Raw genomic sequence first — 26,001 nt, 5'->3', positions numbered from 1 at the left:
TGTCGTGTCGCGTCTTGACTCTCTACATACCTGGCCGCCGCCGCTAACCCGCAATCATGGCTCCCTCACAGAAGATGATCCGCCGCAAGAAGAATGTGAAGAAGGGAATCCAATTCTGTCTGATGGTCTGCGGTGCCTCAGGAACAGGTACTTGCCCCCTCCCACCCTCACTCCTGACGGCGCCAACCGCCTCTCGTGCCACCGATTCCGTCGACACACGAAGCGCCCGCTCCCACGGCAGCCTTTGGCACGGAAAGACACGATACTGACACATCGCTTCTGAACAGGCCGCACCACCTTCGTCAACACCCTCTGCGGCAAGAGCGTGCTGAACCACAAGGACTCGGACGATGCTAGCGCTGCCCATGTCGAGGATGGCGTTAAGATCAAGCCCATCACAGTTGGTATGTCGAACCACCCGCCGCCAGCTTCCACAGCGACGACTACGGCCTGCTAACACACTCAATCATTCAGAGCTCGAGCTGGACGAGGAGGGCACCCGCATCTCCCTGACCATCGTCGACACCCCCGGTTTCGGCGACCAGATCGACAATGAAGCAAGGTACGATGCCTCAGACACCCCTTGCGCGTGTTTGCCGACTCGTCACTGACACAACCTGCCAAATTTAGCTTCTCGGAGATTGTTGGCTATCTCGAGAGACAATACGATGATATTCTGGCCGAGGAGTCGCGTATCAAGCGTAACCCCAGATTCAGGGACAACCGTGTCCACGCTATGCTTTACTTCATCACACCGACTGGTCATGGGTATGTTTTCCCAGTGCGCTTTCCCCCTGTGTCCAGAGCATGAAGAACTGACAGAGGCACAGTCTGCGTGAGCTCGACATTGAGCTGATGAAGCGCCTTGCCCCCCGCGCGAACGTCATCCCCGTTATCGGCAGGGCCGACTCGCTCACCCCCGCCGAGCTGGCCGAGTCCAAGAAGCTGGTGATGGAGGACATCGAGCACTACCGCATCCCCGTGTACAACTTCCCCTACGACATTGAGGAGGATGACGAGGACACCGTCGAGGAGAACGCCGAGCTCCGCGGCCTGATGCCGTTCGCCATTGTTGGCTCCGAGGAGATTGTCGAGATCGGAGGTCGCAAGGTGCGCGCCCGCCAGTACCCGTGGGGTGTCGTCGAGGTCGACAACCCTCGCCACTCGGATTTCCTGGCCATTCGATCGGCCCTGCTGCACAGCCATTTGGCCGACCTGAAGGAGATCACCCACGACTTCCTGTACGAGAACTACCGTACCGAGAAGCTGTCCAAGAGCGTGGAGGGTGGTGCTGGAGTGTACGTTGCCTTTCCCAAATTGCCATATCTTTTGAACGCAGTTGTGCTAACATTTCCGCAGGGATTCCTCCATGAACCCCGAGGACCTGGCCTCGCAGTCGGTCCGCCTCAAGGAGGAGCAGCTCCGCCGCGAGGAGGAGAAGCTGCGGGAGATCGAGGTCAAGGTGCAGCGCGAAATCAACGAGAAGCGCCAGGAGCTCCTGGCCCGCGAGTCGCAACTGCGGGAGATCGAGGCACGCATGCAGCGCGAGCAGGCGGCCTCGCAAAGCCAGTCGTCGCCCGTGCCCGAGGCGAACGGCGAGCACGAGGCTTAAGCCAGTGCCTATGGATACGTCTGCTTTCTTTACTATTAATGCTGGTACGATGGAGGCCAGGCAACCGAAAAGAATCGAACGAACCGCGGGCGTTGGATGTTGTGATATCCCTACCTCTCACGTTTTTATTGTTGTTGAAGACGGGCGGCCTACGCCGGGCAGACATGAGTTGAGAAGATTCTACACGACGAGGCTCGGCAGTCCGGCTTGCGCGCGATGAGCAGGAGTAGACTTGATGTCTCGGCCTTGGCGCTGTCCCGTACACGCGACCGACTTGGGACATGATGATAGCCTATACGAAGTTTTTCGAGCAGCAAAGTTATTGGAAGCTGGTTCTCGTAAGGGACTGACGTTATGGAGAATGTGCCAAGCATGCAGCTCTCGACGTTGGGCAGAGTCGTCTTGTTTCTCGAGAGGGTCACCATGGCGGAGGAAATGTCCCCCCGATTATTTAATGTAGCCTTTGCGCAAATGTTGACCTTGTTCTCGTTTTACTACCCCTTTTTCAGTCAAGATCACGCCTTGAACTTTCCTAGTACTAGTGGCCTTATAATGCAAATATTCCAATATTCCCAGATCAGTTTATGAATCGATGCGAGGGGTTGCGACGATCGTGTTGCTGTTAGCTTCTTGTTGAGGGTGCCCAGTTTGATGAAGCGTGAGAAGTAGGGGGTGACACTCTGCCAACAGCAGCAGGTGCACATGATGGAGAAGAGCATTGGTCTCATCGATCCGAGAAGTAGACGTTATTCTCTTGGGATCTATGATTCTTCAACTCTTCTCGAAATCAGCCAACCAGCCGAGGCTCAAGATGTATGGCGCCACCGATAGCTAAAGTACGGGTAGAGCATGTCCTCCAAGGAGCATTACCTCGTAACACAGGCGCACCAATAAAATTGGATGCCTCCGTGCCCGGCGTGCCCAGGCGGTTTTTGCGCCACAGCTGGTTCCAGAAAACGCCAGGACATCCTTGGCCACCAGGCCGCATTGAGATAGATTACTGGCAGACTACTCCGTAGACTGGCTCAGTGTGTCCCATGGTACCGCCCCCAGGTTCCTGCCCAGGCCACTACCTCCCAACAAGATCAATGTATGACGGCGCACGACACAGCCTCGCCTCGCGCTTCACTTATGTTCGCTAGCTGCCTGTCTTGTCTACCTCCCCGCGATTAATAAACCTACTTACCTACCTACGTTTCCCTTCTGCACATACCTCTTGATCCATCAAATTGAGGCGGCCTATTGCTGTCATCCGCATTTTGTCCTTTGCATCGATTCTGTTTGCCTTTGTTGTCCAACCACGAGGACTCTATCGAGCATCCATTATCCATCAATCGCCAATCAAGTACCTTTGGATAACGTAACGTAACGACAATCGACGACTCGAACCTCGGCCCAGCAAATACCACACCAAAATGGCCGCCAACGCCAAATACCAGGCCGCGCCCACGCAGGACCCCGACGAGGGCACCTGGTCGCAAGCGCCTCCCTCTTACCAGGCCGCCGACTCGGCGCGCGATGACGCCGCCCTCTTCGGCGGTGGTGCGCCCCGCGGCGCCGGCGTCGAGGACGACGACATCCCCGACGACTTCAAGTTTGGCGGCTCCGTCGCCGAGGCCACGGTCGATATCCGCAACCAGTTCATCCGCAAGGTCTACACCATCCTCACGGCGCAGCTGGTGGTGACGGCCATTGTCAGCTCGCTGAGCTTCTTCAGTGCTGGCTACAAGGCCTGGATCCAGAGCCATCCGGCGCTGGTCTTTGTATCTGTAAGTGCTCTTTACGCACCTTCCCTTTCGCATCATGATCTGCTTCAAATGACGACTTAATGCTGACATACCACCTCTCCCCAGCTCTTCGGCGCCATCGGCTTCATGTTCCTCACCTACTGGAAGCGCAAGTCGTACCCGACGAACCTGCTGTTCCTGTCCGGCTTCACCGTCCTCGAGGCCTACTCCATCTCCGTCATCGTGTCCTTCTACAAGACGCAGATCGTGCTCAACGCCGTGATCCTGACGGGCGGCATCTTTGTCTTCCTGACGCTGTTTGCGTGCCAGACCAAGTACGACTTCACCTCGTGGATGCCGTACCTCTTCGGCGGGCTCTGGGGACTTATTCTCTTCGGCTTCATGGCCGCCTTCTTCCCCTACAGCAGCACGGGCGAGCTCATCTACGGCGGGTTGTCGGCCCTCATCTTCTCCGGGTACATTTTGGTCGATACCCAGCTCGTGCTCCGCCACCACCATGTCGAGGAGGAGATTGCGGCCGCGATCAGCCTTTACCTGGATATCATCAACCTGTTCCTCGCCATCTTGCGCATTCTAAACAGCCAGCAGAATAACTAGGATGAGCTGACTGAGTGGTATTGAAGGATGCGGAGGATACGGACGGAGACGGAGACGGAGACCCAGAGAGAAAGAGAAAAGTTGCGTACCGCCAGGCTATTATGGTACCTTACGATATAAGATTGGGAACCGAGGACTGAGAACTGAAGAAGGGAGTTTCGTTCTTCTCGTTGGTGGGCGAGGATCGTTTATTATGCCCCTGAGATTTGGGATCGGCCATGCTTGCGTTCGGTACACACACACACATACATGTTTATTCCAAGGGTGAGGTGGTGTCCTCTGGTTATCCGAATGGTTCGCTTTGCTGGTTCACTGACACTTGATGTAAATATTCGTTAGACTGGTCTGCTCATCTCAACTCTGATCGAAGTTGCTCCCACTGGCCTGTGTCGGTTCTTACGGTGATGGTACTTGCCGTTATGTGATTGAATACCGCAGTATATCATGAAATCATGGTAATTGGCATGACAATGGCATTACAGTAATTGGGTGTTCTGGCTGTTCATGATACCCTCGGTGGCATTCTAATAGGGAACCCTCTTGTCTAATTAGGCAGTACCTTACTCTGCCGTCAGCCCCTTATGTTGCGTCGTGTGTTGCATCAGATCGGCACCGCAGCCAAACGCAGCCTAGGGTACACGTAGGCCCTTTCTTCATGCTGAATGCGTTCGGGCTCGCCCAACCTACTCACCAATCGCGACATCTCGCAGATTGCTGGCAGTGCAGCCAAGGACCCGATATAATCGCAAGACCTACCTATCAACGAGGGAATTGTGAGGCGGTTGGAGGGTTGCATTAAGGCTGCGCAGAAAGCCTTCGACACAGCCTGGGGGCGCAGTGATGGAATGGGCGAAGGAGAGCGAAATCCTCCTAGGCTAAATCAGTTGACGTGGTACAGCATACCCTTTGCATTTGCTGGCACATTGATTCGGTGATGACCCTCCCCAACGTATTTCATAATGAGACAGTAGGTTGAGATTGGGCATACCGATCAGCATGCTCTACATTGGAGGCCCAGCCATGTCGCCGTTGAAGTGACACTGCTTACCAGCTCACCTTCCTCTGCGTGTAATCTTATTAAGGGACTTGGACTTCCGTTGACCACCTAGGAAGTTGTCGTAATTCGAAGTTTTGACTGCCACTGTTCGGCCAGCGGCTCGACTCTCTTCTACCAGCCGACAAATCTCTTCTTTTTAATGGCTCAACCCCTAGACAGCCCAGGGACGAGTTCCAGGCTGCTAGAGAGGGCTTCCTTGCCACCCTTTCTACATCCGAACGCAGCCGGTTCTCGGCACTATGCGACCACGCCTCACCGGAACAGCTACTGGACTCTATAAAACCATTCTCTCATCGTTTCAAGACGGAGCGATGGAAGAAGGTGGTTTCCGGGATCCAGGGCTTCACTGAAGCATTGAAGCCCTATTTCGAGGTCGTCAGCATCCTTGTATCCTCCCACCCCGAAGTGGCAGGGATAGTTTGGGGCGCATTCCGCCTCGTACTGCAGGTCTGAGGAAACAAACGACTGCGGGAGTGGCATAAACTGACATTAACCTTCTGGCAGATGGCTGGAAATTTCTCCTCCTTCTTCGCAATGCTGGCAGGCTTACTCGAGGACATCACATCCGAGATTCCGCGGTTCAAGGAGTTGGTTAGTTTGCTCGTGAGTAATGCCCCGGTCTCACATCGGATACAGTCGGTGGTGATAGACTATTACAAGGATTTATTCCAGTTGCTCTGTTCGGTTGCTCTTGTGTTCACCAAGAAAGATGGAAGTGGGTTCTACAATCGTCCCAATGCATACTGCGGTTTTGAATTGCTAACTCCCTACTCAGCTATCAAACGGACTCGAGTTGTAGTTACAGAGCTCATGTGGCAACCGTTTACAATGAAGTTCAAGAGCATCAAGCAAAGGTTCGAGTACCATTCGACTGTTGTCACCAAGGAGATACAGCTCCTCCAACTTAATCTTGCAGCGGACAACAAAAAAGCTTTGGTACGGCTGGAGCAACAGATTCGGTCCGAGGTATTCAAATCCTTGACTGAAACTCCTGCATCGGTTCACAACATCGAGCTCCGCGTGCAAGATCTGTGTTCGGAGTTGAAAAGCATCGAGGAGCAAGCAGAAATCAAATATGAAAAGCTGCTTTCAAAAGGCTATGATCAGAAGCTAGCTGATGCAGGTATTTCGCCCAATGGAAGCTCAGCATGGCACATTTACTAAGATCCTTCAAGGTCGACTTCGGGATGACATTATGAAATTCTTCCAGCCGCCCGAGTTTATCCAGGAATACGAGCATGCGTATTTGCTTCGTGATCCGGAATCTGGAAAGTGGCTGTTCGAGTCCCGCGAGTTTTCTAGCTGGCAAAGCTGGGCTTCGGGTGTGCAAATGCTTTGGATCAAAGGTGGGTGATATATTTTGGCCTCCGCGTGCACCTATATCTATTCTGTGCCCTATATCTGGACGCATTGGCTTACCCTCAAGGACAACAGGCAAGCCAGGTTGCGGCAAATCTATTTTGGCAAGCAATATCATCGATACTCTTGGGGCGCCTATCCATCCAGCAGCAGAGCCGCATAATGTTCTATACTTCTTCTACAATTCGAACGAGGGCCTTACGTCCATGGATCAAATGTACAGAGCATTACTAGCTCAGACAATCGACAGTCGCTTTGATCCCAACGAAGCGGAAACGACGATTGAATACGCCCTCTCGAGTCGTCAAAAGGGCCAGATTCGGGGGTCTCCTTTGATCATACGAGACCTATTCTTCATTCTTCTCGGGCGTTTGTCTAACGTATACGTCATAATCGACGCCATCGATGAATGCGAACCTGGTGACAGGTATGAGGAAAGCGAGCAGGCATTGCGCGAGGAGCTACAGATACTTTATGATGGTATCGTCAACGCCGGTGCCAAGATGGTTATATTGAGTCGTCCCAGTGTTTGGGGACTGTCGAATCTCTCTCCCTGCTCGACCATCCAATCTCTCAACATCACCCCACCGTTGCTCCTGGACGACCTGAAGCGGTATTGTTACAAGGGGTTGCATGACCTCTGCGGCAATGGCTCTCTCCCAACCATGGACACTGCATCTTTGGGAGAACTATGCAACACGCTCCTGATAGGGGCCGATGGGATGTTTCTATGGATGCGGCTTATGTTCTCTTACCTCCGGTCTCCGGTAAGCGGCTTCGGAATTTGTTCCTCCTTATTCCACTGTCCATTGCCGTTTATCCTAGTTTCCCAGGAAGGCCAGATGCACTTCTTACTCAGGATTTACCCATAGCTGCCCTTACTGCCCTAGCTGCCCTTACTGCCCTGACTGCCCTTGAGATATACCTTCTGTATCTTTGGACAGTAGTACTTACGCTGAGAGGCAACAGGTATTGGCCCTTCCTCATCTTGCAGCCACTGTACGATTACAAGCAATCCGGAATCTGCGATACCCAGAAACCCTTGACCAGGTTTACTGCCGTGTACTCGGTCTTTTTGGGGCTATGCCAGATTATAGGCGTCAGTTGGCACGTCAAGCCTTCAAGTGGCTCCTGTTTCCATAGGAACCAGTACTTCAATGCGTTGGAGCTTCATACGGTCTTGACAGCCGCGTTCTACTTTGCATCCGGCAATTTGACAAGCCTCATACCTGGAAATGAATCGCAAGAGATAGTTGACGAAGCGTTTGCAGCTTTCAGTCAAGCTATCCTTCTGGCTTGCTCAAGCCTGGTTGAGCTCAGCACCCCAGGCTCCCAGCACTACTACCGATTCATCCATGCCACCACCTCGGAGTTCTTTCTGACTCGACTGTACTCTACAGATTGCTCGGGCCTGAGTCACGTGCAGCCATCAGTCAGACAGTACTTCTAAATGTGCGAGCCGGAAACAGAAATGGAGCTCGGCATCACCTGCTTGCGGTATCTACTGACTTTCGTGCCGGCGAGACCCTTATCTGGTAGCGTCCTAACAGCCGCAAACCGGGACGAAGTGTCGCATAAGTATCGTTTCGCTGCCTATGCTAGCGCCTTTTGGACAGCTCACCTCAGGCATGCTAAAGTCTTTCGGTGCTGTGGCCATTCGAGTTTCGAGAGCAATCTGGCCACCTTAATCCAAGTCATCCGGCAATTTCTGGAATCAGAGCTCAAGGTGAACAGTTGGGTCGAGTTGATGTATCTTCTAGGAAACCCAGTGACAAACGCGAATCAACATCAGAACCTCCGACAGTCAACACCGTGCACTTCTGGGCAAGGAGGATACCCCCAGTTGAAGTTGGACTTCTATGAGTCTTTAACCAGACTATCTCGAGACCTCAAAGTACTCGAAGAAGAATGGGGACGCTCGCTTCGAGAAGAATCCCATCAGATCTGGAACGATGTCACAGCCTTTCTCCCCAGTCTCTTCTTTAAAAAGACAAGAGCGACTACCGTGAGGCACATCGGACTCGATGATCCGCTAGACCAATCGCAAAGTACCAAGCCTCTCGCCATCGTCTCAGCGTCAGACCCAACGCAAACGGCCTTAGCTAAGCTGAGCATCTGGCCTTCCAGGTAAAGCACAAATCCACGCAACAAGTATACCCGGGGGCGCGTACTAAACTGTTTGCAGGGAGTTCGAAAATGTTTGGTCAGATTTGAGCAGAATGCACCAATCCTGCAGTGGATGGACTGCGAGATATCAGCTGTGGGATACCTCATCCGAGTTCCCGCAGCTAGCCCAGGAATACAGTATTCCACTGGATGCCAATGACGTCCGGTTGCAGGTTCAACACTTCTTGCGAAGGTCGCCCAAGTTCACGCCTAATCTTGAAGTATTACAGGGAGCGGAGTACCCCAAAGACGAATTGCAGCTGGCATTCCCGATGCTTATTTCGCGCCACGATATAAACACCTTCGTTATTCTCCGGACACTGTACAAACTTGTTCGGGTTGGGGGCTCACCGGGTGATGTCCAGTTTGATTCTTTCGTTATCCCACTTGATTTCGATGCCAAACTGGCGTCAATATGGTCACCCAGACACTCCAAGTCGGGTTATCGCCTCGCATCTGACATTGTATACGAGTATGGATTCGAGTTTGAAAGCGAGGACAAGTATCTTCTATACCGAGACACCACCGCACTGGATGATTTGCCAACAAAGGGGGATACCTTTGCCACAACCCTAGCAGTCTTCGAGCTATCGCTGTTCATGAACACGAACAGAGCACCTGTTCATTTCCTGAACAGTCTGGTTCGTGACCCAGGCTGCAAACATCTCACCCACTGGAGCTTTCATCCCACACTTCCTATACTGGCAGTGCATGAGCGTGGCAGCTGTGCAGCGGCTCTATGGAGCTTTACAGACGGTAATGTTACCCCCATTTTATACATTTTCATCCGGATCCAACAAATACCAATAATATGTAAAGAGCGCTTACTGCTCAGCTCCAACCTTTGCGATTATGGGCAAAGTACTAACAGGCAATAGGTGAGTTCCATGAACTTACCAAAGTCCCAGGCCGAAGAGTACTCCGAGGCCTTAGCTTTTCAAGCTGTGGGGCAAACCTCATCATCGACGGCATCATGGATGAGTACCCTTCGGTCCAATCGATCACCCATTTGCCTATATACACGAAGCAAAACACACTCAACAAAGGAAAGGCTAAAGATCCGCAAGGCACAATGACAGTGACGAAGCAAGACTCATTCCGCGGCGCGCTGATTCTCTCGGGCAGCGGTGCTCTGCAGACACAGCAGATGCAGCAATACACTGGCAACGATGGCAAGACCGTCTTCCAGGCCCTCCGGATCAAGAAACAAGCAGTTATTTCCTTGGAAGCCATACAGCGGAGTGGGGCCGAGTCAGCTACTCAATCATTCATATCTCTGCCAGAGGTCGAGAGCGTGGATTATCTCGACGCCAGTATCAAAGTCCCAGAGACAGGGACGGAATGCCTGCAACCGGTCCTGAATAAGAACCCGAAACCTCGATACAGTATGTTGGACGAGCCAGACAGACACTTTCCAGCACTGGTTGTCAAAGACCAGAGAGCCGTTTCAAGAGGAAAGAAGCATCGAATCGAAGGGAGGGATGGCGAAATTGAGGAGACCGAAGTGGCAAAGTATCGGAGGGAAGATGGGAAACAGATGAGGATCAAGGCAGTACCTTGCAGGTCGTCTGTCACCCACGAGATACAAAGTGACATGAATGTCACCAAGACCTAAGTTACATAGACGACTTCCGACCTAGTAAGTCGGGAAGATCAACCACATATTGGAGTTCACGGCATCTCATTCGGTTCACAGCTGTAGTTCATCTGGATTTGTAGTCTGCTACAACAACTCTCCAAGTTTACCTTGAATGGGAGCCGCGGCTGCACTCTGGCCCCGGAGAGTGCTTCCGCTCATCCTCGCATGATTGTACCAAGACACGTGTTCCCGGCGACTCCCCATGCCTGGAGATGTCCTCCATGGTCTCGACGAGACACGGCCCGGATAATGCGGGTCCGGGTCCGAATCCGGGTTGCGGCACGGCAGTCGCCAAACTATGTCTGTATCTTGCAGGAGTTGGAGCTTTGCATCAGCGGCCGCGCTTTTATTGAGAGGACGAACTTGCCGAGGGTATGTCTCCAAGAAATGACCTGCATCGCGTTGCCGCTTGAAGTTCCGGCGCCCTAAGATCTGAGCTCCAATGGGGGTGATAGCCGAGATGATCACCGGGTGGTGGTGACCTCGGATGTACTAGGTTCCTCCCTGCCTTCCGCAAGATCAACTGTTTGCCATCATAGTTGAAGACCTTGAACCCATCCTTCAATACCATCACCACCGAGAGGTCTGTCGGGAGACCTTGCCTTTCAAACTTGATTGTTCGTTCTGCATTTCGCATCGTGGGGTTCTCATGGCCGGTCAAGTTACATGGCGCATGATATCCTAGGGCGATGCACAACCCATTGTCGGTATCAATCTCGATTTCTTCATGCGAGGCATCGATGGAAATGTACAATGTCGTAACGGTGTCCGGTAGGTCCCGAGACGAGCCGCCTCGTGTTTCGGCTTTCAAGACGTCCGCAACTTCGACCCACGCGCGAACGCGACGCGAGTCTATCGATTCTATCCCCGGGTTGCGACTTGCTTCATTGAACTTGAACTCGTTCGTTAAGAGCCCGTCCAGGTGGCAAGTGCAAGGCCGCGGCGCGCAACGGCCCAGGGGCCACCGCAGGAGCAAGTACATGCGCACCAGTTCAGGGGGCCGGTCATCGGGATCGATGGCGAGCAAGATGTTTCCGACCAATTCCGCGTCCGCGTAGTAGGGAACGCGTAACAGCGACGCTAGCGCGCAGAACCATAGAAGGAGTTCGAAGAAGGAAACATCGCCAAATTTATCCCTCCCATCGGACTCGTCCTCGTCGAATGTATTGTGGTGTAGCAGACGTTGCCCACGGAAGAAACCCGCCTGGCCGCTGGGAGATGTGACGACCTTTGGAACGTTCGCAGTTCGGACCGTAGGGACACATGTTTTTCGGAAGGACCTCGTCGGAGGTCGAGAGGTAGCAAACGGTGCCATACAAGACGAACCGGAAGCTACACGTCGTCCAGCAGGAAACCTGCCCGGGCAGCCGGCCCTCGCGAAAGGGGATGAGAAGTGGCGCAGCATTGTTGAAAACGGATTGGACACGCTGCGCATGGATTGGAGGTTTGTTGATCAACCGAAGATGATGGGGAATGCGACGGGATTAAATAGGTAGCCTACTGCGAGCATTCATCGTGGCGTTTCGCCGTTTGGTTGTATTGTGACCAGGGGTCAGCCACTGCTGCCGGTTCTGTCACGTCCGATGCGTAATCCCGCAAGGGGCTTGCATTGAGTATTCATGGATGCCCAGTAACTTGATGGCACCAAAGCATGATACTTAACATGCTGTAGACAGAAGAACACGATTCCGAGGTTACCTTTGCACTGGCAAACAAAAAAGAAGTCACCATAAAGCCAGCCAGTTATTTGACATTCGTGGTAGGGAAGTACCTACGTAACTCCTTTTCTGTCGCCCGCCTTGGCCCCGGGAACTATGGTTAGCGGTGGGGGGGGATCTACCCGATTCTACCAATACCGAACTTGTCAGCGCGTTCAGGGTCATCAGCAGCCAATGGGAATGCTGCGCGGGGTGCTACCCCAAGCCTTAAGCTACGCCTTTCACCGGAACTTCGTTGCTTGGATACGATACAAGTTGCTCGACAGCCACCTTCCGCAATCATGGCGACATTGGCGCAGGCCCCGTGGCACGCAGCATACCCTGCACCCAAGACGACAGCGCCTGGTGCCCTTACGAAAGAGGATGTCCTCGGCATGCTACAGCGTGGGGAGGAGGACTTTGTCCTGATTGACCTTCGACGCAATGATCATGAGGTAGGAAACCCCCTTCCTCCTTTGCCCGTTCCCCCGCTTTCCGGGTCGCGAAGACCTGGTGGGTTGGAAAACCTCCAGCTGGTGTCCTAATCACGATATGGGACTTTTCAGGGCGGCATAATTCGTGGATCGATCAACCTGCCCGCGCAGAGTCTCTATCCAGCGATCCCGCGGCTATACAAGCTGTTCAAAAACGCGGGAGTGAAGAAGGCCATCTGGTACTGTGGTGAGTTTGACCCCACCTGCATCGACCGCTACATCTGTTCAGACCCATTGAAAAGCAATGTCATAGGGTCCTCCGGCGGACGCGGGACGCGGGCAGCCGGCTGGTTTCAAGATCATCTTGGTAAACAGGAGGATAAGGAGATGGAAAGCGTGATATTGAAAGGCGGCATCAAGGGTTGGGCAACGGCCGGCGACGAATTTGTACAATGGATGGACGAGTACGACGAGGCTGTTTGGCGGGCGCTGAAGGAGGGACAATGCAACTAAAAACCCCGCTTCCAGCTAACGCCGACCCCCTGTAAAATAGCTGATAGCCCGAGGACTGACTGTTGGGTCGAGCACTCCTAAGCAGCCAATCAAACAGCTTTTGTCAACCAACGTCACCCCTTTCCAGAACAACGACACCATCCAATACCGTGACAACTTGCATTTTTGATTCGCCAACTATGTTGACGTAGGGGAAAGCTCCTTCTGCTTAAATCTCCCCGCTAGGCGCTCGGTTTTCATAGTGGGTCCTTAGCCAAACCGGAAGATGGAACTGTTGAGTCTTCCGGGAGAAATCCTGCACCTCATCCTGGTCCAAGCAGCTCTTTGCCGCGGCCTGAAGAGGACTCTCAGACTGCGACTCGTCTGCAAGACCTTCGACAAGGCTATTTACTACCCCGCCTTATTCGAATCCCGCCTCCTCGACCACGAACACCTGCGGCGCCGCCACTGCAGGGGCCCGGTCTACACGTGCAACACCCACGACCACGGCGTCGCCAAGCTATGGCACGACTACCTAGTCTACCGCGCCATGAGCGAGCGCGACACCCAGGTCGGCCGCTTCGTCGAGATCCGGCAGCTAGGTCAGACCCTCGTCGACGAAGCTCAAGCGCAAAGGCCAGGGCCGGAGTGGGATCTGCGCCACGTGGTCGACGTCCTGTGCTGGTCCGCGCTGGAGAGCGGGACGAAGGCGCCGGGCGGCCCGTACGAGAATTGGAAGCGCGAGGAGGCTACCGACTTGGGTAAGCTGCAAGGGTTCCCCGCCCCGATGCCGCGCCTGAGCTTGCTGGCGGCGGCGGCGCTTTTCGACATGGTGCCCCTGGCCACTGCGTTGCTGGCGGAGGGTCATAGTCCGAAGCACCACAACAACCTGCTCCCGCCTGCTATCCAGGTCGCTGCCCAGTCCGGCAACATATCCGTGTTGAAGCTGTTCCTCGGACACCCATCTTATGGTTCAGGCTTCGACCCGTACGCCGTCTACGGGGCCGCCGTGCGAGGCGACATGGAGATAATGAAGCTTGTCTTCCCCGCACCAAACGGGATCGAAGGAACAAACGAAAGCGGCTATGGATCCATCAACTGGCGCAGTGATGCCAGCAAAGCCATCCCCAAAGCCAGGCGCGTCACTCTAAGTCCGGAAGTCTACGAGTACCTCAGCAACGCCTGGGCGCCGGGCCCGCGCAGCGGGCGCACTCCCTGGTACGCCGATCTGGTATCCCACGCTGGTCGCGGAAACGTTGGCATGGTGAAGTACCTCATCGACGAGCGGGGTGTGCCGGTGGACGAGAAGAACAGCGAGGAGCTCGAGTCCGCCCTAGAGCGAGCTTGCCGCTGCGGCCAGGACGAGGTGGTCGACTTGCTTCTGGAGCGGGGCGCGGACCCGGATTTCACGGGGCATGCGCTGTGGGGAGCGGTGCCGATTCGCATGGCGGCTTCGGGTGGACATATGTCGATCGTGCGCAAGCTGATTGATCACGGGGCCGGGCTGGAAGCGCATAGTGGTGGGGGGCCGGGATGCGGTCTGGGCATCGACGCCATACACTGGGCCTTCTTGCTCGAACATACAGAGATGGTAGACCTGCTGCTGGAGCGGGGAGCGACGATCCGGGCGGGGGCATCGCTGGCTACGACGGTATCGCATCTCGGATATGAATCAATGTTGGATATTGTGCGACAGCATGGCTTCGAAGCCGATCCTGCGACGTACGGCTTGCCTATCCGTTGGATCGAGTGGCCTGAGAACACGAGGTTAAAAGCAGAATGGTTTAGGCGCAAGCGTGAGGGCGAAGTAATGTAAAAGGGATAAAATCCAAAATGCAAGTGCCCCCTGGGAGGTATCGATTACTTGAGAGCAGCTCCCATGGTCGTTTTTCCCGTTTATTCACTGCGGAGACCACAGGAAGCAACGACATGACTGGAAGCAACGGGGTAGTTGGTTCTGGGTAGATCATTGGTGGCAATGGGACATCAGGCCGGGCCAAATGTTAGCTCACTCGGCAACTGCCAGGATAGACACTTGTAAGGGTTGCGCCAGCCTCTAAGCGCAATTCAACGACACCCACATGGCCTCCCGCTGGCTATGAGACACCAGACACCCCCACAAACCCTGGTATGCACTTAATTACCATTGTATAAGTATGGGCCTTAGCTTTCTGGTCCGACTAGGTTGATTCATTGATGCATCATCAATCCTTCGTAAATATTGGTCACCAAACTGCTTCTTCTATCTTCGAATTCGCTGTCAACCTCATTACCCATAAACCTTATTCAATTTAGGCCCAGACTTCCACACAAGGTACATCAACGGAGAAACCTTCGACCTAGCAGTACGAATTAAACCTCTTTCATTCCCTCTTTCATCCCCTCTTCTTCCATCTCTTCTAGTTCTTCGGGTGACCCGGCGACAAGATGGGTTCATCTTACTTGGCCATGCTCAGTGCTACAGGTTTATCTTGCGTTTGTTCCTTCTCTATGGTTCCATTGCTAAGTCGTTTCGTACGCTTCGTTACTATAAATCATGTTTTGTCATGGACAGTTTGTTACCGCAATATCCATACATTTATTACCGTAAGGACCGCCACCCAGCGATTTGTGTTGAGGTCTTTTTTTTCCTAACTCAGAACACACGACACACACATTTCAAAAAGCAGCTATTTTACTCTTGAGATTGCCAACCCAAAGAAAGAATGGAAGCCATGGTTAGCCGAGCTGGTTATGTATTTCGTGGTCGAAATAGAGAACCCAGTGCAGAGTATTGCATTATAGCAGAGATGGATGGTGATGATGGCGGCCCTGTTCGTGCTTCTGAGGATGATGAACGACTTATATACACCGATTGCCTGGTCACTTGTCTCGCCATCACCATCAGTGGTGTATACCCACCCGATAGGCCCTGTCCTCCCTCCAAGAAGCGGTACAACAGATTCATGGTCCACATATCCGAAGGGTACGAATGGGAAGACTACTACGACGCGTTCCGAAGGGAAGTCGAGGCAGCCAAGGCCCAGGGGCTGGAGGACCTGCGAGCCCACGTTGCGGCGAGCGATGAGGGGGCAGACGGACCCCTCGGAATCCAGAAGAGCTTGAGGAAACGCCTCAGCAAGCTCGTTGGTCCTGACTCTCCTATACACTGGCTTCCTTACCTGTATGACGACGATTTGGGGCATGAGGCAACTATGGCGCTGTTTAGTGACCGGACAGTCATCGTCGAACAAGGGCCCATCAGACGCCCGGGCCCTCGCCGACTTGTCAAAGAGGAATGAGTTGGAGTAGCGGCGGCTGCTGGTGCCACTGGGTCCGGCGGGAGCGACCGCATTTCCAAAGCGATGGCTGCTAGGTGAATACACGTGAACGGAGACCAAATTCAGGTTTGGTGGCCAAAAAATATCAGGGCATTATCATGGCTGTAAACCACAAGGAAACTAATGTACGAAGTTTACAGAAATAAGCACTTCTTTCTCATTTCAACTTCTTGTCTCCCATTGCATGTTTATCTATGCAAGTGTCAGCCTGCAAAGCTACTTCAGTTATCGCCGCACATTATTGAGCACATTTCGTGTCAGAGCATCCGTCCTGTCGATCTTGAATCCATCTACCGGCCGTGAGCCCATGACAAGCATCTCCCATCAGTTTCCAGTTCTGTCGCCCTTCCCGCTGCTTCGGATTTTACTTGGCCAGTATTAATGAACCATTATCAACTTCCAGGCAAGCACTCTTCTCGCGTGTCTGCGTGGTTTACGCGTATCATGGGGTTCGGCGCCGCCTCTGCCGGCCTCTATGGCCTCCGCCAGGGGGTTTTAGAGGAGAAGCGGACGGTTTAAAAGGGGCAGCATTTGTTAAGACTTAGACGCCTGGATAAGTGTAGTGGATTTTATATGTTGATACAAAACAGTCTACCCTCGAGTGTAATGACTGTGGTGATATCTGTCATGGTCCTTATATGTCCCTCTCGCAGTCGAATGTCTTTCTCACCAGCCATGGGCTACTTAGAAGCCTCCTTGGATATGTTTCCTTCGCGAGCAAACCGGACCACGCCAGTATAGGAAATCGCTACCTGCACAACAACGTCCTTGCTCATCGTCCTACCCAGGCACTGCTGGCTATGTAAATTCGCACCCAGGGCAGGCCGCGTGTATTTGAACAGATTCCCGCGTGGTTACGCTATCCTGTCTGCAAGTGGTCTGAACATAGCCTTTGAAGCGGTGATGTGTAATATCATGGGCGTTTAAGCACAGTATTTGAAAGCAAGAAATGACATACTCGAGAGGATATCCGGAGCTCTAGATACATGTAGATACCCCCCTCTCACACCGGGTCTAGGGTGATGGTGGTTTCTAGAAACGCGCTGATAACGTCGGAATCTCAGTGAGATGTGGCAGAAGTAGCTAAAAAGCTGGACTTCATTTGGCAGTTTGCGAAATCTTTGTGGTTTATTGTTTGGGCCCAGGCAGGTGGATGACATGGAATGTTGGACCGAGGTGAAACGAGACCACTTGCCAAGTAGAAAAAAAGGGAAAAGGAAACATTTAGTTCAAACAGATAACAGACACGATTACCAACATAATCCCCAACCATGACCCTAGTCCTTCTCACGTGGTCGTGTTCACAGCTACAGCTCTTGAAATATTCAATGGTTCTTGACCGTCATGTGCTTGTTACTTCTTTGTGGTTATATTTCCTCGGTTAATTCACCCCCATGTATTTGCGTCATGTTTGTCGTCTTGGCCTATTTGTTACCACAATGTCCATTGTTATAAGAACCAACCGTCGATGAGGAATGTAGAGTCTTTTTTTTCTCTTCCAGCTAAAGCTAAAACCACTATATCTAGAGAAGCTGATATTTTATAATTTAACCTGACGTCCTTTTTAATCACAATGGCCAGCGAATCCGACTTTATTTAGCTAGATCCGGAGGGGAAATATCCCGCTCGAGAAGATTACATCACTGTGGACATGGATAGTACCGGTGGCCCTACTCATGCTTTTGAAAACGACAAAAGATTGCTTTTCACTACTAGCCTGGCCACCTGTATCGAAATGGCTATCAGCGGTATATACCCGCCTGCTCTGCCTACTTCTAGAGAGAAATGGAACGACAGATTCATGATCCACACATCTGAGGATATGGCGGAGGAGAACTATGCCGCGCTCCTAGAGGAGGTCAAGGGAGCTAAGGCTCGGGGGCTGCAGGACCTGGAAGCCCACGTTGCAGCGTGCGACCCAGCCACAAATGCCTTGTCGTCCAGTGAGGCTCAGAATAGTTTGAAGGAGCGCCTCCGTGAGCTTGTTGGGTCTGATGCTCGAATACGCTGGTACCCCTACCAGTTTGACACTACGTACGACGTATCCATGCCCCTGTCAAAGAGCCGAAATGTCATAGTCCAGCGACAGATCGAAGGAGACCTGGAGACCAGAGAGCGACTTGAGGAGAAGAGATGAGTCATCCTAGTTTCTCCCGCTGGTGCCACTAGAGTCGTCGGGCGTGACAGCAATAGCAAAGCGTCGGTAAGGTGAGGGGTCTAGAAGAAGGAAAAAAGATGGTTATAGATATGTTCTACCCCCAAAAGTTCAGGGCGACATGTAATCGACGTCTAAGCAGCAGACATGTTATTGGCAACAAAGTAACTCATTTTCCAGTAGCTACGATGATTGACACTCTTTATCTCATCTTCAACCTGGGATCAGTTGCAAAAGTAAAATCCGTGACCAATAAGCGACAAACCATACTGCTCGTAATCTATATGTGACGTGTGTGTTTACAGAGGCTTCTGCCCAATGGCCGTCATAATTCTTCCCTGATGTACCACAACACCGTGCTCCGTTTCCTTGACACCTTTCGCAAAGAGATCTATCCAAGTCTCGCGGGTCATGGGTGCATCGGGGCTGGTGGCCTTGGGCGGAAAGAGAGCGGCGACCTCCTCCCATACCATCAAGTAGTCCTCGGTCCAGCCCTTGAAGTCCTGCTTCCGCTTCTTGTGCACGAGCAGCCGCGTGTTCCGGAAACCGAAAGCGGCGAGATGCTTGTGCAGCACGTCGACCCAGTCCTTCTGGATCCCCTGGGCCTGGAGGGCGCCCTTCAGCACGGTCGAGATGGCGCTGCACGTCTCTTTGGACGTTTGGGGGGATGGCGACTCGATGATCCAGGCGTCGCCGCGCATTTCTTCCCACTGCAGGAAGCCGCCAGGCTTTTAGGAGCTCCGAGGCGACGGTGAGGACCGGCTTTAGCGCTTCAGCGTTGCGTATAACGCTGTCAAATGCCCGGATGTGGACAACATCGTAGATCCCCTTGAGCTCAGCAGGTAGCGATTCCGCGAGGATGTCAACCTTCTTAAGAGTCACGCCCGCGGGAAGGAAGGATGGGTCGTCATTGCGGTTGGAAGCTATTGTAGGAGAGTGAAGTGCGGGAAGATAGAAACGGAAAGTGCGATGTTTAGAAGGACAAAAGATGTTAAACGTTTTGTCGTGTATTGGTAGATGGGGCCGACTGGATTAAAACATGTCCTGAACTGAGGCGAAATGACCGAAACCCAGCTGAGGAGTCGGGATCAGTAGGTGTTTGGAAGTTATTTGACCGCTGGCACAGCCCCGGACCCCTGTCAACAGAACCCAGTGCAAGGGAAGACCAAACCATTGGTAAGATCTAGCCAATAGCAGCGCTACATGCACTCATCATGACAGTGCACCTGCGGGCTGAAGCAAGGAATGCTACAGTTGCATATGCAACTTAAGTGCTGCTGCATATAACATATCGGTTCATTTTTGGGGCAATGCAACCATTTCCCCTGGGGCAAGCCAATCGTATGAGCTCCATTCCAAGGGGCACTTCGCTGGATGGGACAGTCCGCGGATGATACCAACATAGCGTCTATATGTCGGATATATTGTACGCCAAAACGAATTTGCCTTGGGTTTGTGTATCAGGTCTCTGAGGCGAGTTCTCTGTTTTCGAAGTTACATAGTTGTAATTGTGCATGCCATCTGCACTCCATGGAACGTAGGCTAAGCAGTGGGAATTGTGTGTGGCTGATAATGTACTCTAGATTATTTCCATCATCCAAGTACGAAGATACCCGATACCGCATACCCGATTCAAGCAACTTAACAATGCAATTTGGCCCCTGATTGGTGTTCTACTCACGACTACTGTGTACAACAAGTGGTTAGTTATTGGCTATCTAGGCGCTCTGTCTCATCTGAGCATGGTAGTCTAGGTCAATTGATTGAAGATCGGTGCATTGTGACACTTGGGTGTCAGTTGTCGTTTTCTCGGTTTCTCGGTCATGGCCATGGCCAACGTTGCGGAAGAAAGACGTCAGCCCGCTCAACGTGCCGCTTGGGACCTGCCGCGGAATCTCAGGAGGCGGCAATGCGATCTTGTCAGTAGCAGCGTTCTCTTTGTGAGCGTGCGGACTCAACCACCCGTTGAGGTAAATGAATACGGCCTCCGCCTTCTGTATGATTGGCTTGAAGAGCACAAAGAAGACAGGGATGCATGCGCAGAGTATTCCGATGTTCAACTCAGCAACGCTATTCGCAGAGGTCAGTGCCTGTATAGCGGGCTTGGGGGTAGGTATAATCTCACCATAAAGCCTCAAATTTAATCGAAAGCCATCTATGGTCGTCCACCTCAAAGTAGAGGCCTGGTATCGAAATACCACGCCTGCAACAGAGCAGCCGCACGATCTTGCCGGGTTAGCTTCCGAGAGGACCGGGAAAGAACAGTGGGCTTACATGAGACCTGTCAGAAAGATGCCCGTGAGTCCGATCTTCTTTTTGAGCGGTAGCTGTAGGCCTGAGACGACGACAATAGGGATTACCAGGACGTAAATGTCGGAGAAGGCGCTGAAGAACCCCTGGGTCTAATCTATGATCCTGGAGGGGATACCCATGCGCTGAGTGTTTGCCATAGATCCCCAACCGCCATCGCCGGGTCGTGGTAGCATGTACGCGAGCATGGCCACTGTGACTGCGATATACATGATCGAAATCACGGTTATTCCAAACCAGATAAAAGACCTCGCTAGTCGCGACGGGCGGAACACCTGGGAGTACAGGGCAAGAAGGGATGTCTTAGTGAACAGGGCGCTGATGTTATAGATGCATCCTGCTGTCACTGAATACTGATTCGTACATCGTCAGCTTAAAGCCCTTCAATGCATGGACAAGCGCGATTCTTACTTGGAAAAACCATGGTTTGATGGAGATAAGAGGAATGTTCCATTGGTGACGCCCCCAAACATCCTGGATGACTGCGCGGATTAGACGTTCAGGTCTCTATTGGCCAGTTCATCGCGACGACTCACATATTGGGTAGAGAATTCCGCAGAAAGAAGCAGCAGTTATCTTTCACGCGACATATAGTCAGTAGGAGTATATACAACTAGTGTGTCTAGGTAATGGTGGTTTAGAATAACGCACAACGCCAAGAATCAGAAGATCTATAGTTCCTGTGTTAGTATATAAGAAACAAGAAATAGGAAACGAAATAGTGTGTTAACAATTATAAACTTACAGTCATCTATACCAATTTGGCGTGCTCGAAAGCGAACAATGGATCGCATGATGAATGCGACGGTCATAATTAGCAGGGTCAAATAAATAGAGAGGCGTCCTGCCCAGGAAATAGACTCAGGGCTTAGGACGTCGGTCACTTCTCCTGGTGGAGGCAACGACTCCATGCTTGCGATGGGCGTAGTAAATCGAGGAGTTAGTAGCGTGATATGCAGGCCGATAGCTGTCCTTTTATACAATCATCGCATCCCGGTACAGTGGCATTGGCCTATATGGTAATGGGATACTGTCGCGTGTACAGGCTTGGCAGCATTCTTAAAGCATTAACTGCGGACGGTTTATATCAGAAGACAGATGATTGCGTTACTTTAGACTGTTGGGCCAAATGCACGAAAAGTGCCAAAGAACCCAACATGCATACATTTCGTGCAGACAAGTTGCAATGAAATACCTATTCGCGTCTACCGAGGCAATAAGTTAGGATTTGACTGCCAGATCGGATGATTTACAGACACAAAGAGATATCAGTGTCGATTTGAATGGTGGAGGTCGGGCCGTACCGATGCAGCAGACGGCCCTCAAATCACTAACACGGTTACATTAGTGCCTATCGCACGGTAGAGAGCGTTCCAATAGTATATTAAGTGCTAAAGTGCTGTCTAAAGGAAAAAAGAAAGGATAAAAGAGAAAGGTACTACCGTGCTAATAAATATATAAATAAAATATTTAACGTAGCGCGTTAAGCGCGTTAAAGGGTAACCCCTTATTTTTATCCTCTTGCGATATATCCTTTAATTAGTTTATTAAGTAAGTTAATTATCTACGTAAGTAAGATTAAAGCTATTATAAACTAATAATCGTAGGGTAAAAGTACCTTAATAATTATTATTTAAAGAAAATAGAAGTCTTAACTTATTAAAGTAAATGTAATATAATCTTTTCGTAATAATTACTAATATAAATAATAAATATAGCTTTAAGTAAATAATTAATTACCTCGTAACGTATTATAAAACATTTTTAAACGTAATTAATTAACCTAGCTTTCTTTTTTTATACTCTTATTATTACGTATATAAATCCTTATATTATACCTCGCTTATAAATATTTATTAATTACGAAATAATCTATAATTATTACCTTAACCCTTATTTTATAAAAACTCTTATATCGCTTAATATATTATATCCGCCGGTAAATTAATATTACGAGCTTAAATAGCTTTACGATATTAATTTTAATATATAAAGTTATAAATTTTACCCTTAGTTTTTATACTATTAATATTAACGATAAAAAAAGTAATAACGAGCCTCCTCGTAGCCTTAATAAGTTACTTTATAAATATAAGGACGATAATAAAATACTTCCGCTATTAAAATATTTTAAATAAATTACTACCGTAAACCGCGCTTAATATAAAAAGGTTACGAAGAAAAAGGCTCGGTATAAAGTTAAATTTATTAAACGCGCTTTATAGCTTAATTAATTTATCGCTAAGTATATTAAATATATTAAATAACTTATCACTTCGCTTATCGATATTATTAAAGAGTTTATTATTATACTTATTAAGCTTATTATTAAGTTTACCGCTATTATTAAGAAGCTCGTTATTACGCTCGTTAAGCTTATTACTAAGCTCGTTATTAAGCTTACTAGCCTTATTATTAAGCCCGTTAAGATTACTAATAAGCTTATAAAGCCTTTTAAAACGCGTGCCGAGCCCGTTATTATAAGCGATAACTAGCATTAAGTTATTATAGCCTTTTTAAATACCGCTGTCGCGCGCGGTAAGCTTTTTATTAACGTTAGCTCGTTTATATAATTAAGCACGCTGTCTTTTTTTAGCCGTCGAGCTCCTCGCGGCTCTTCGAGTAAAAATTACAAGTTTATTTAGCTTAATAAAGTACGCCGTAATATATATATAAACTATTTACGCTCGATGTTTTTTAATACCGTAAAAGCTTCGCGTTATTATAAAACCTTTAGCTTTAATATTATTAAATACTTTAATTATTATAAATATAATTATATATATAACGTAGTTTACTACTACGCGACGTATATCACTTAGCAACGTACTTTTTCTACTTCTTAACCCTTTTATATAAATTAATTTAATTATAACGCTTAAAATTAATTAAAATTACTCGCTATTTAATTCCTCGCTTAATTTTATATCCTTTTTATATATTTACGCATTATAACCTATCTCGTTATAAACACTATAGTATTTTTTATTAATCGCTTTCCGTTTCGACGAACCTTTATTTTTATTTTTATCGAGCGCTAAACGCTTCCTTTTTACGTTCTCGTTTTATAGTTATTAAAATTCCTTAATAGTAAGGGCTCTTTTAAATTAAATTCGCGATTTTTTAACTTTTTAGCGCTTAAAAAAGTATTAAATTAGCCTCTTTTAATATATATATCTTATCGCGTATAAAGGTTATTTTATAAGCTATTTTAATTATACCCTTCGCTATTTAGTTTATCGTATTTAAAATCGACGTCGGAGAGTTTCCTTAATAAATAAATACCCTCTTTTTAATATAAATAGAGTGCTTAATTATTTATTAAGGGTTAAACGGCGTTTAAGGATCGTAGGTACTAGCCGTCCCTAAACGGGATAGGTTAAGTATAAGCGTCCGGAGACGTATATTTAGTTTATTAATTACCTTATTAAGGTTATAAGGTATTAAACTAAATACGTTAAATCTAAATTTAATATTAATTTCTATAAAAATAATAAAATACACGGCTTTAAAAGTAATAAAGAACTCGAGCTTAATAATATAGTTTATAAAAACCTTAATAAATAGCTTGATTTTTTTTAAATAAGTACGCTTTAAAAGCGAATAAAATACTATATCGAAAGGTTAAAATAAATGCGATAAATAGGGAGGTATACTAATAGTAATAATATCGTTATTTTAGTAATATATTTCGAATTTAGTCGAAATATAGCTCTCGTAGCCGTCGAGAATTAAAAGGCGGTAACGACCCTTTATTTATAATTTAATATATTTATCGAAATATTTAATCTAGTTTAAGCTTATCTCGTTATTAATTTAGTTATTAAAAATTAGCTTAATCACTTAGTCGCCCGGTAAATCGGTTTCGCGGGATTAATTCGCGAGGTAATATTAGCTTTAAACGGTTAAGAACGACGGAATATATTAGCCTTACGAATTAATATATTTAATCGCTATTACCTATTCCCGATTATTAAGTTAAACCGATTTCGCTTTTTTATACCGCTCGGCGCGTATTACGACGAGTATTAACCCGATTATACTTATTATAAAGCTAGTTTCGTTAAAATTCTAAATATTTTCGTTAACGATCCCGTATTTCGCTTTTATATTCGCGATTAATATAAACTAAATAAAAATAACTTTAAAATTTTTATAAAGAGCCCTTTAATAATCGTACTAATAATTTATTTTAATCTTTAAATCCGGGTTACGGTCGATAAAGTACTTAATTTAGTGCTTACTAACGCGATCGCCGCCGCGTAACGCGGTAAAAAAATTAGCTATATCTTTTATATTAGCGAAATCGGGAGGTATCACTTAAATATTTAGATTAATTATATATTTACAAAGTACCTTCTCTTTAATTAGATTTATTTTATATTATTTCGGTCGAATTTCGCGTTTTAAAGTTCGGCCGTAAATTCGATAGCGTAAAGTTAATTTAGGTATATTATAAGCTTTTATTACTACTCTTTAACTTATTTAATTCTATTCGTTTCGTATCGCTTAAATTATTAAAACTATTTAATCTTAAGATTAATTAGGTATTATAGTTATAAAAGTATTACGCGTTAAAGTTTAATTATATTAGAATTAAATTAAGGTGCGTCGCTAAGTAATATACGTCGCGTAGTGGTAAACCACGTTATTATAAATTTTTATTATTATTCTTTAATTTATTTAATTCGATCTGTTTCGTATCGCTTAAATTATTAAAATTATTTAATCTTTTTAAGATTAATTAAGTATTATAATTATAACGTGGTTTACTACTACGCGACGTATATTACTTAGCGACGTATTTTAATTTAATTCTAATATAATTAAATTTTAACGCGTAATATTTTTATAACTATAATGCCTAATTAATCCTAAGAAGATCGGATAGTTTTAATAATTTAAGCGACACGAAACGGACCGAATTAAATAAGTTAAAAAGTAATAGTAAAAGCTTATAATATACCCGAATTAACTTTACGTTATCGAATTTACGGCCGAACTTTAAAACACGAAATCCGACCGAAACGACATAAAATAAATTTAATTAAAAAAGAGGTACTTCGTAAATATATAATTAATTTAAATATTCGAGGGATGCTTCCCGATTTCGTTAGTATAAAAAATATGGTTAATTTTTTTACCGCGTTGCGCGGCGGCGACCGCGTCGATAAATATTAGGTTAAGTGTTTTATTAACCGTAACCCGGACTTAAAAACTAAAATAAATCGTCGGTATAATTATTAAAGGGTTTTTTACGAAGATTTTAAAGTTATTTTTATTTAGTTTACGTTAATTATAAATATAAAAGCGAAATACGGGATCGTTAACGAAAATATTTAGAATTTCGACGAAACCGGTTTTATAATAAGCATAATCGGGTTAATACTCGTCGTAACACGCGCCGAGCGGCGT

The 26,001-nt window shown here is 48.5% G+C and overlaps 11 protein-coding genes across 11 annotated transcripts; 7 read left to right on the top strand and 4 right to left on the bottom strand.

Moving 5' to 3' along the window:
- Nucleotides 1–56: 56 nt before the first annotated feature.
- On the top strand, nt 57–1,612 carry PG986_003797 (uncharacterized protein; the record flags this gene model as incomplete). The annotated part of the gene is made up of 6 exons (XM_066840019.1): nt 57–147; nt 288–404; nt 475–562; nt 631–768; nt 831–1,298; nt 1,360–1,612. 6 exons carry the CDS (start codon nt 57–59, stop codon nt 1,610–1,612), a joined length of 1,155 nt encoding a protein of 384 aa, XP_066705083.1.
- Nucleotides 1,613–1,792: 180 nt separating this feature from the next.
- Nucleotides 1,793–2,037, bottom strand: PG986_003796 (uncharacterized protein; the record flags this gene model as incomplete). Its single annotated transcript, XM_066840018.1, has 2 exons — nt 1,793–1,904; nt 1,964–2,037. 2 exons carry the CDS (start codon nt 2,035–2,037, stop codon nt 1,793–1,795), a joined length of 186 nt encoding a protein of 61 aa, XP_066705082.1.
- Nucleotides 2,038–3,027: 990 nt separating this feature from the next.
- Nucleotides 3,028–3,957, top strand: PG986_003795 (Protein lifeguard 4; the record flags this gene model as incomplete). The annotated part of the gene is made up of 2 exons (XM_066840017.1): nt 3,028–3,381; nt 3,466–3,957. 2 exons carry the CDS (start codon nt 3,028–3,030, stop codon nt 3,955–3,957), a joined length of 846 nt encoding a protein of 281 aa, XP_066705081.1.
- A 1,591-nt stretch (nt 3,958–5,548) lies between these two features.
- On the top strand, nt 5,549–10,154 carry PG986_003794 (uncharacterized protein; the record flags this gene model as incomplete). Its single annotated transcript, XM_066840016.1, has 8 exons — nt 5,549–5,617; nt 5,687–6,137; nt 6,190–6,360; nt 6,449–7,140; nt 7,386–7,788; nt 7,843–8,500; nt 8,559–9,295; nt 9,418–10,154. 8 exons carry the CDS (start codon nt 5,549–5,551, stop codon nt 10,152–10,154), a joined length of 3,918 nt encoding a protein of 1,305 aa, XP_066705080.1.
- Nucleotides 10,155–10,524: 370 nt separating this feature from the next.
- PG986_003793 (uncharacterized protein) lies at nt 10,525–11,583 on the bottom strand (the record flags this gene model as incomplete). Its single annotated transcript, XM_066840015.1, has 1 exon — nt 10,525–11,583. One exon carries the CDS (start codon nt 11,581–11,583, stop codon nt 10,525–10,527), a length of 1,059 nt encoding a protein of 352 aa, XP_066705079.1.
- Nucleotides 11,584–12,177: 594 nt separating this feature from the next.
- PG986_003792 (Rhodanese-like domain-containing protein) lies at nt 12,178–12,822 on the top strand (the record flags this gene model as incomplete). Its single annotated transcript, XM_066840014.1, has 2 exons — nt 12,178–12,330; nt 12,442–12,822. The coding sequence occupies 2 exons, from the start codon at nt 12,178–12,180 to the stop codon at nt 12,820–12,822; spliced, it is 534 nt and encodes a 177-aa protein (XP_066705078.1).
- Nucleotides 12,823–13,087: 265 nt separating this feature from the next.
- Nucleotides 13,088–14,617, top strand: PG986_003791 (uncharacterized protein; the record flags this gene model as incomplete). The annotated part of the gene is made up of 1 exon (XM_066840013.1): nt 13,088–14,617. One exon carries the CDS (start codon nt 13,088–13,090, stop codon nt 14,615–14,617), a length of 1,530 nt encoding a protein of 509 aa, XP_066705077.1.
- A 973-nt stretch (nt 14,618–15,590) lies between these two features.
- Nucleotides 15,591–16,082, top strand: PG986_003790 (uncharacterized protein; the record flags this gene model as incomplete). Its single annotated transcript, XM_066840012.1, has 1 exon — nt 15,591–16,082. One exon carries the CDS (start codon nt 15,591–15,593, stop codon nt 16,080–16,082), a length of 492 nt encoding a protein of 163 aa, XP_066705076.1.
- Nucleotides 16,083–17,772: 1,690 nt separating this feature from the next.
- Nucleotides 17,773–18,258, top strand: PG986_003789 (uncharacterized protein; the record flags this gene model as incomplete). Its single annotated transcript, XM_066840011.1, has 1 exon — nt 17,773–18,258. The coding sequence occupies one exon, from the start codon at nt 17,773–17,775 to the stop codon at nt 18,256–18,258; it is 486 nt and encodes a 161-aa protein (XP_066705075.1).
- Nucleotides 18,259–18,575: 317 nt separating this feature from the next.
- On the bottom strand, nt 18,576–18,977 carry PG986_003788 (uncharacterized protein; the record flags this gene model as incomplete). Its single annotated transcript, XM_066840010.1, has 1 exon — nt 18,576–18,977. The coding sequence occupies one exon, from the start codon at nt 18,975–18,977 to the stop codon at nt 18,576–18,578; it is 402 nt and encodes a 133-aa protein (XP_066705074.1).
- A 1,017-nt stretch (nt 18,978–19,994) lies between these two features.
- On the bottom strand, nt 19,995–21,380 carry PG986_003787 (uncharacterized protein; the record flags this gene model as incomplete). The annotated part of the gene is made up of 7 exons (XM_066840009.1): nt 19,995–20,346; nt 20,402–20,479; nt 20,551–20,672; nt 20,998–21,068; nt 21,123–21,162; nt 21,238–21,257; nt 21,332–21,380. 7 exons carry the CDS (start codon nt 21,378–21,380, stop codon nt 19,995–19,997), a joined length of 732 nt encoding a protein of 243 aa, XP_066705073.1.
- Nucleotides 21,381–26,001: the final 4,621 nt, after the last annotated feature.

The sequence above is a fragment of the Apiospora aurea genome (assembly GCF_038362705.1).
Source record: "Apiospora aurea strain CBS 24483 chromosome Unknown utg000002l_segment0_segment0, whole genome shotgun sequence".
NCBI lineage: Eukaryota > Fungi > Ascomycota > Sordariomycetes > Amphisphaeriales > Apiosporaceae > Apiospora > Apiospora aurea.
The sequence above is the reverse complement of the archived record's forward strand: the minus strand, read 5'-3'. Positions and strand labels throughout refer to the sequence as shown.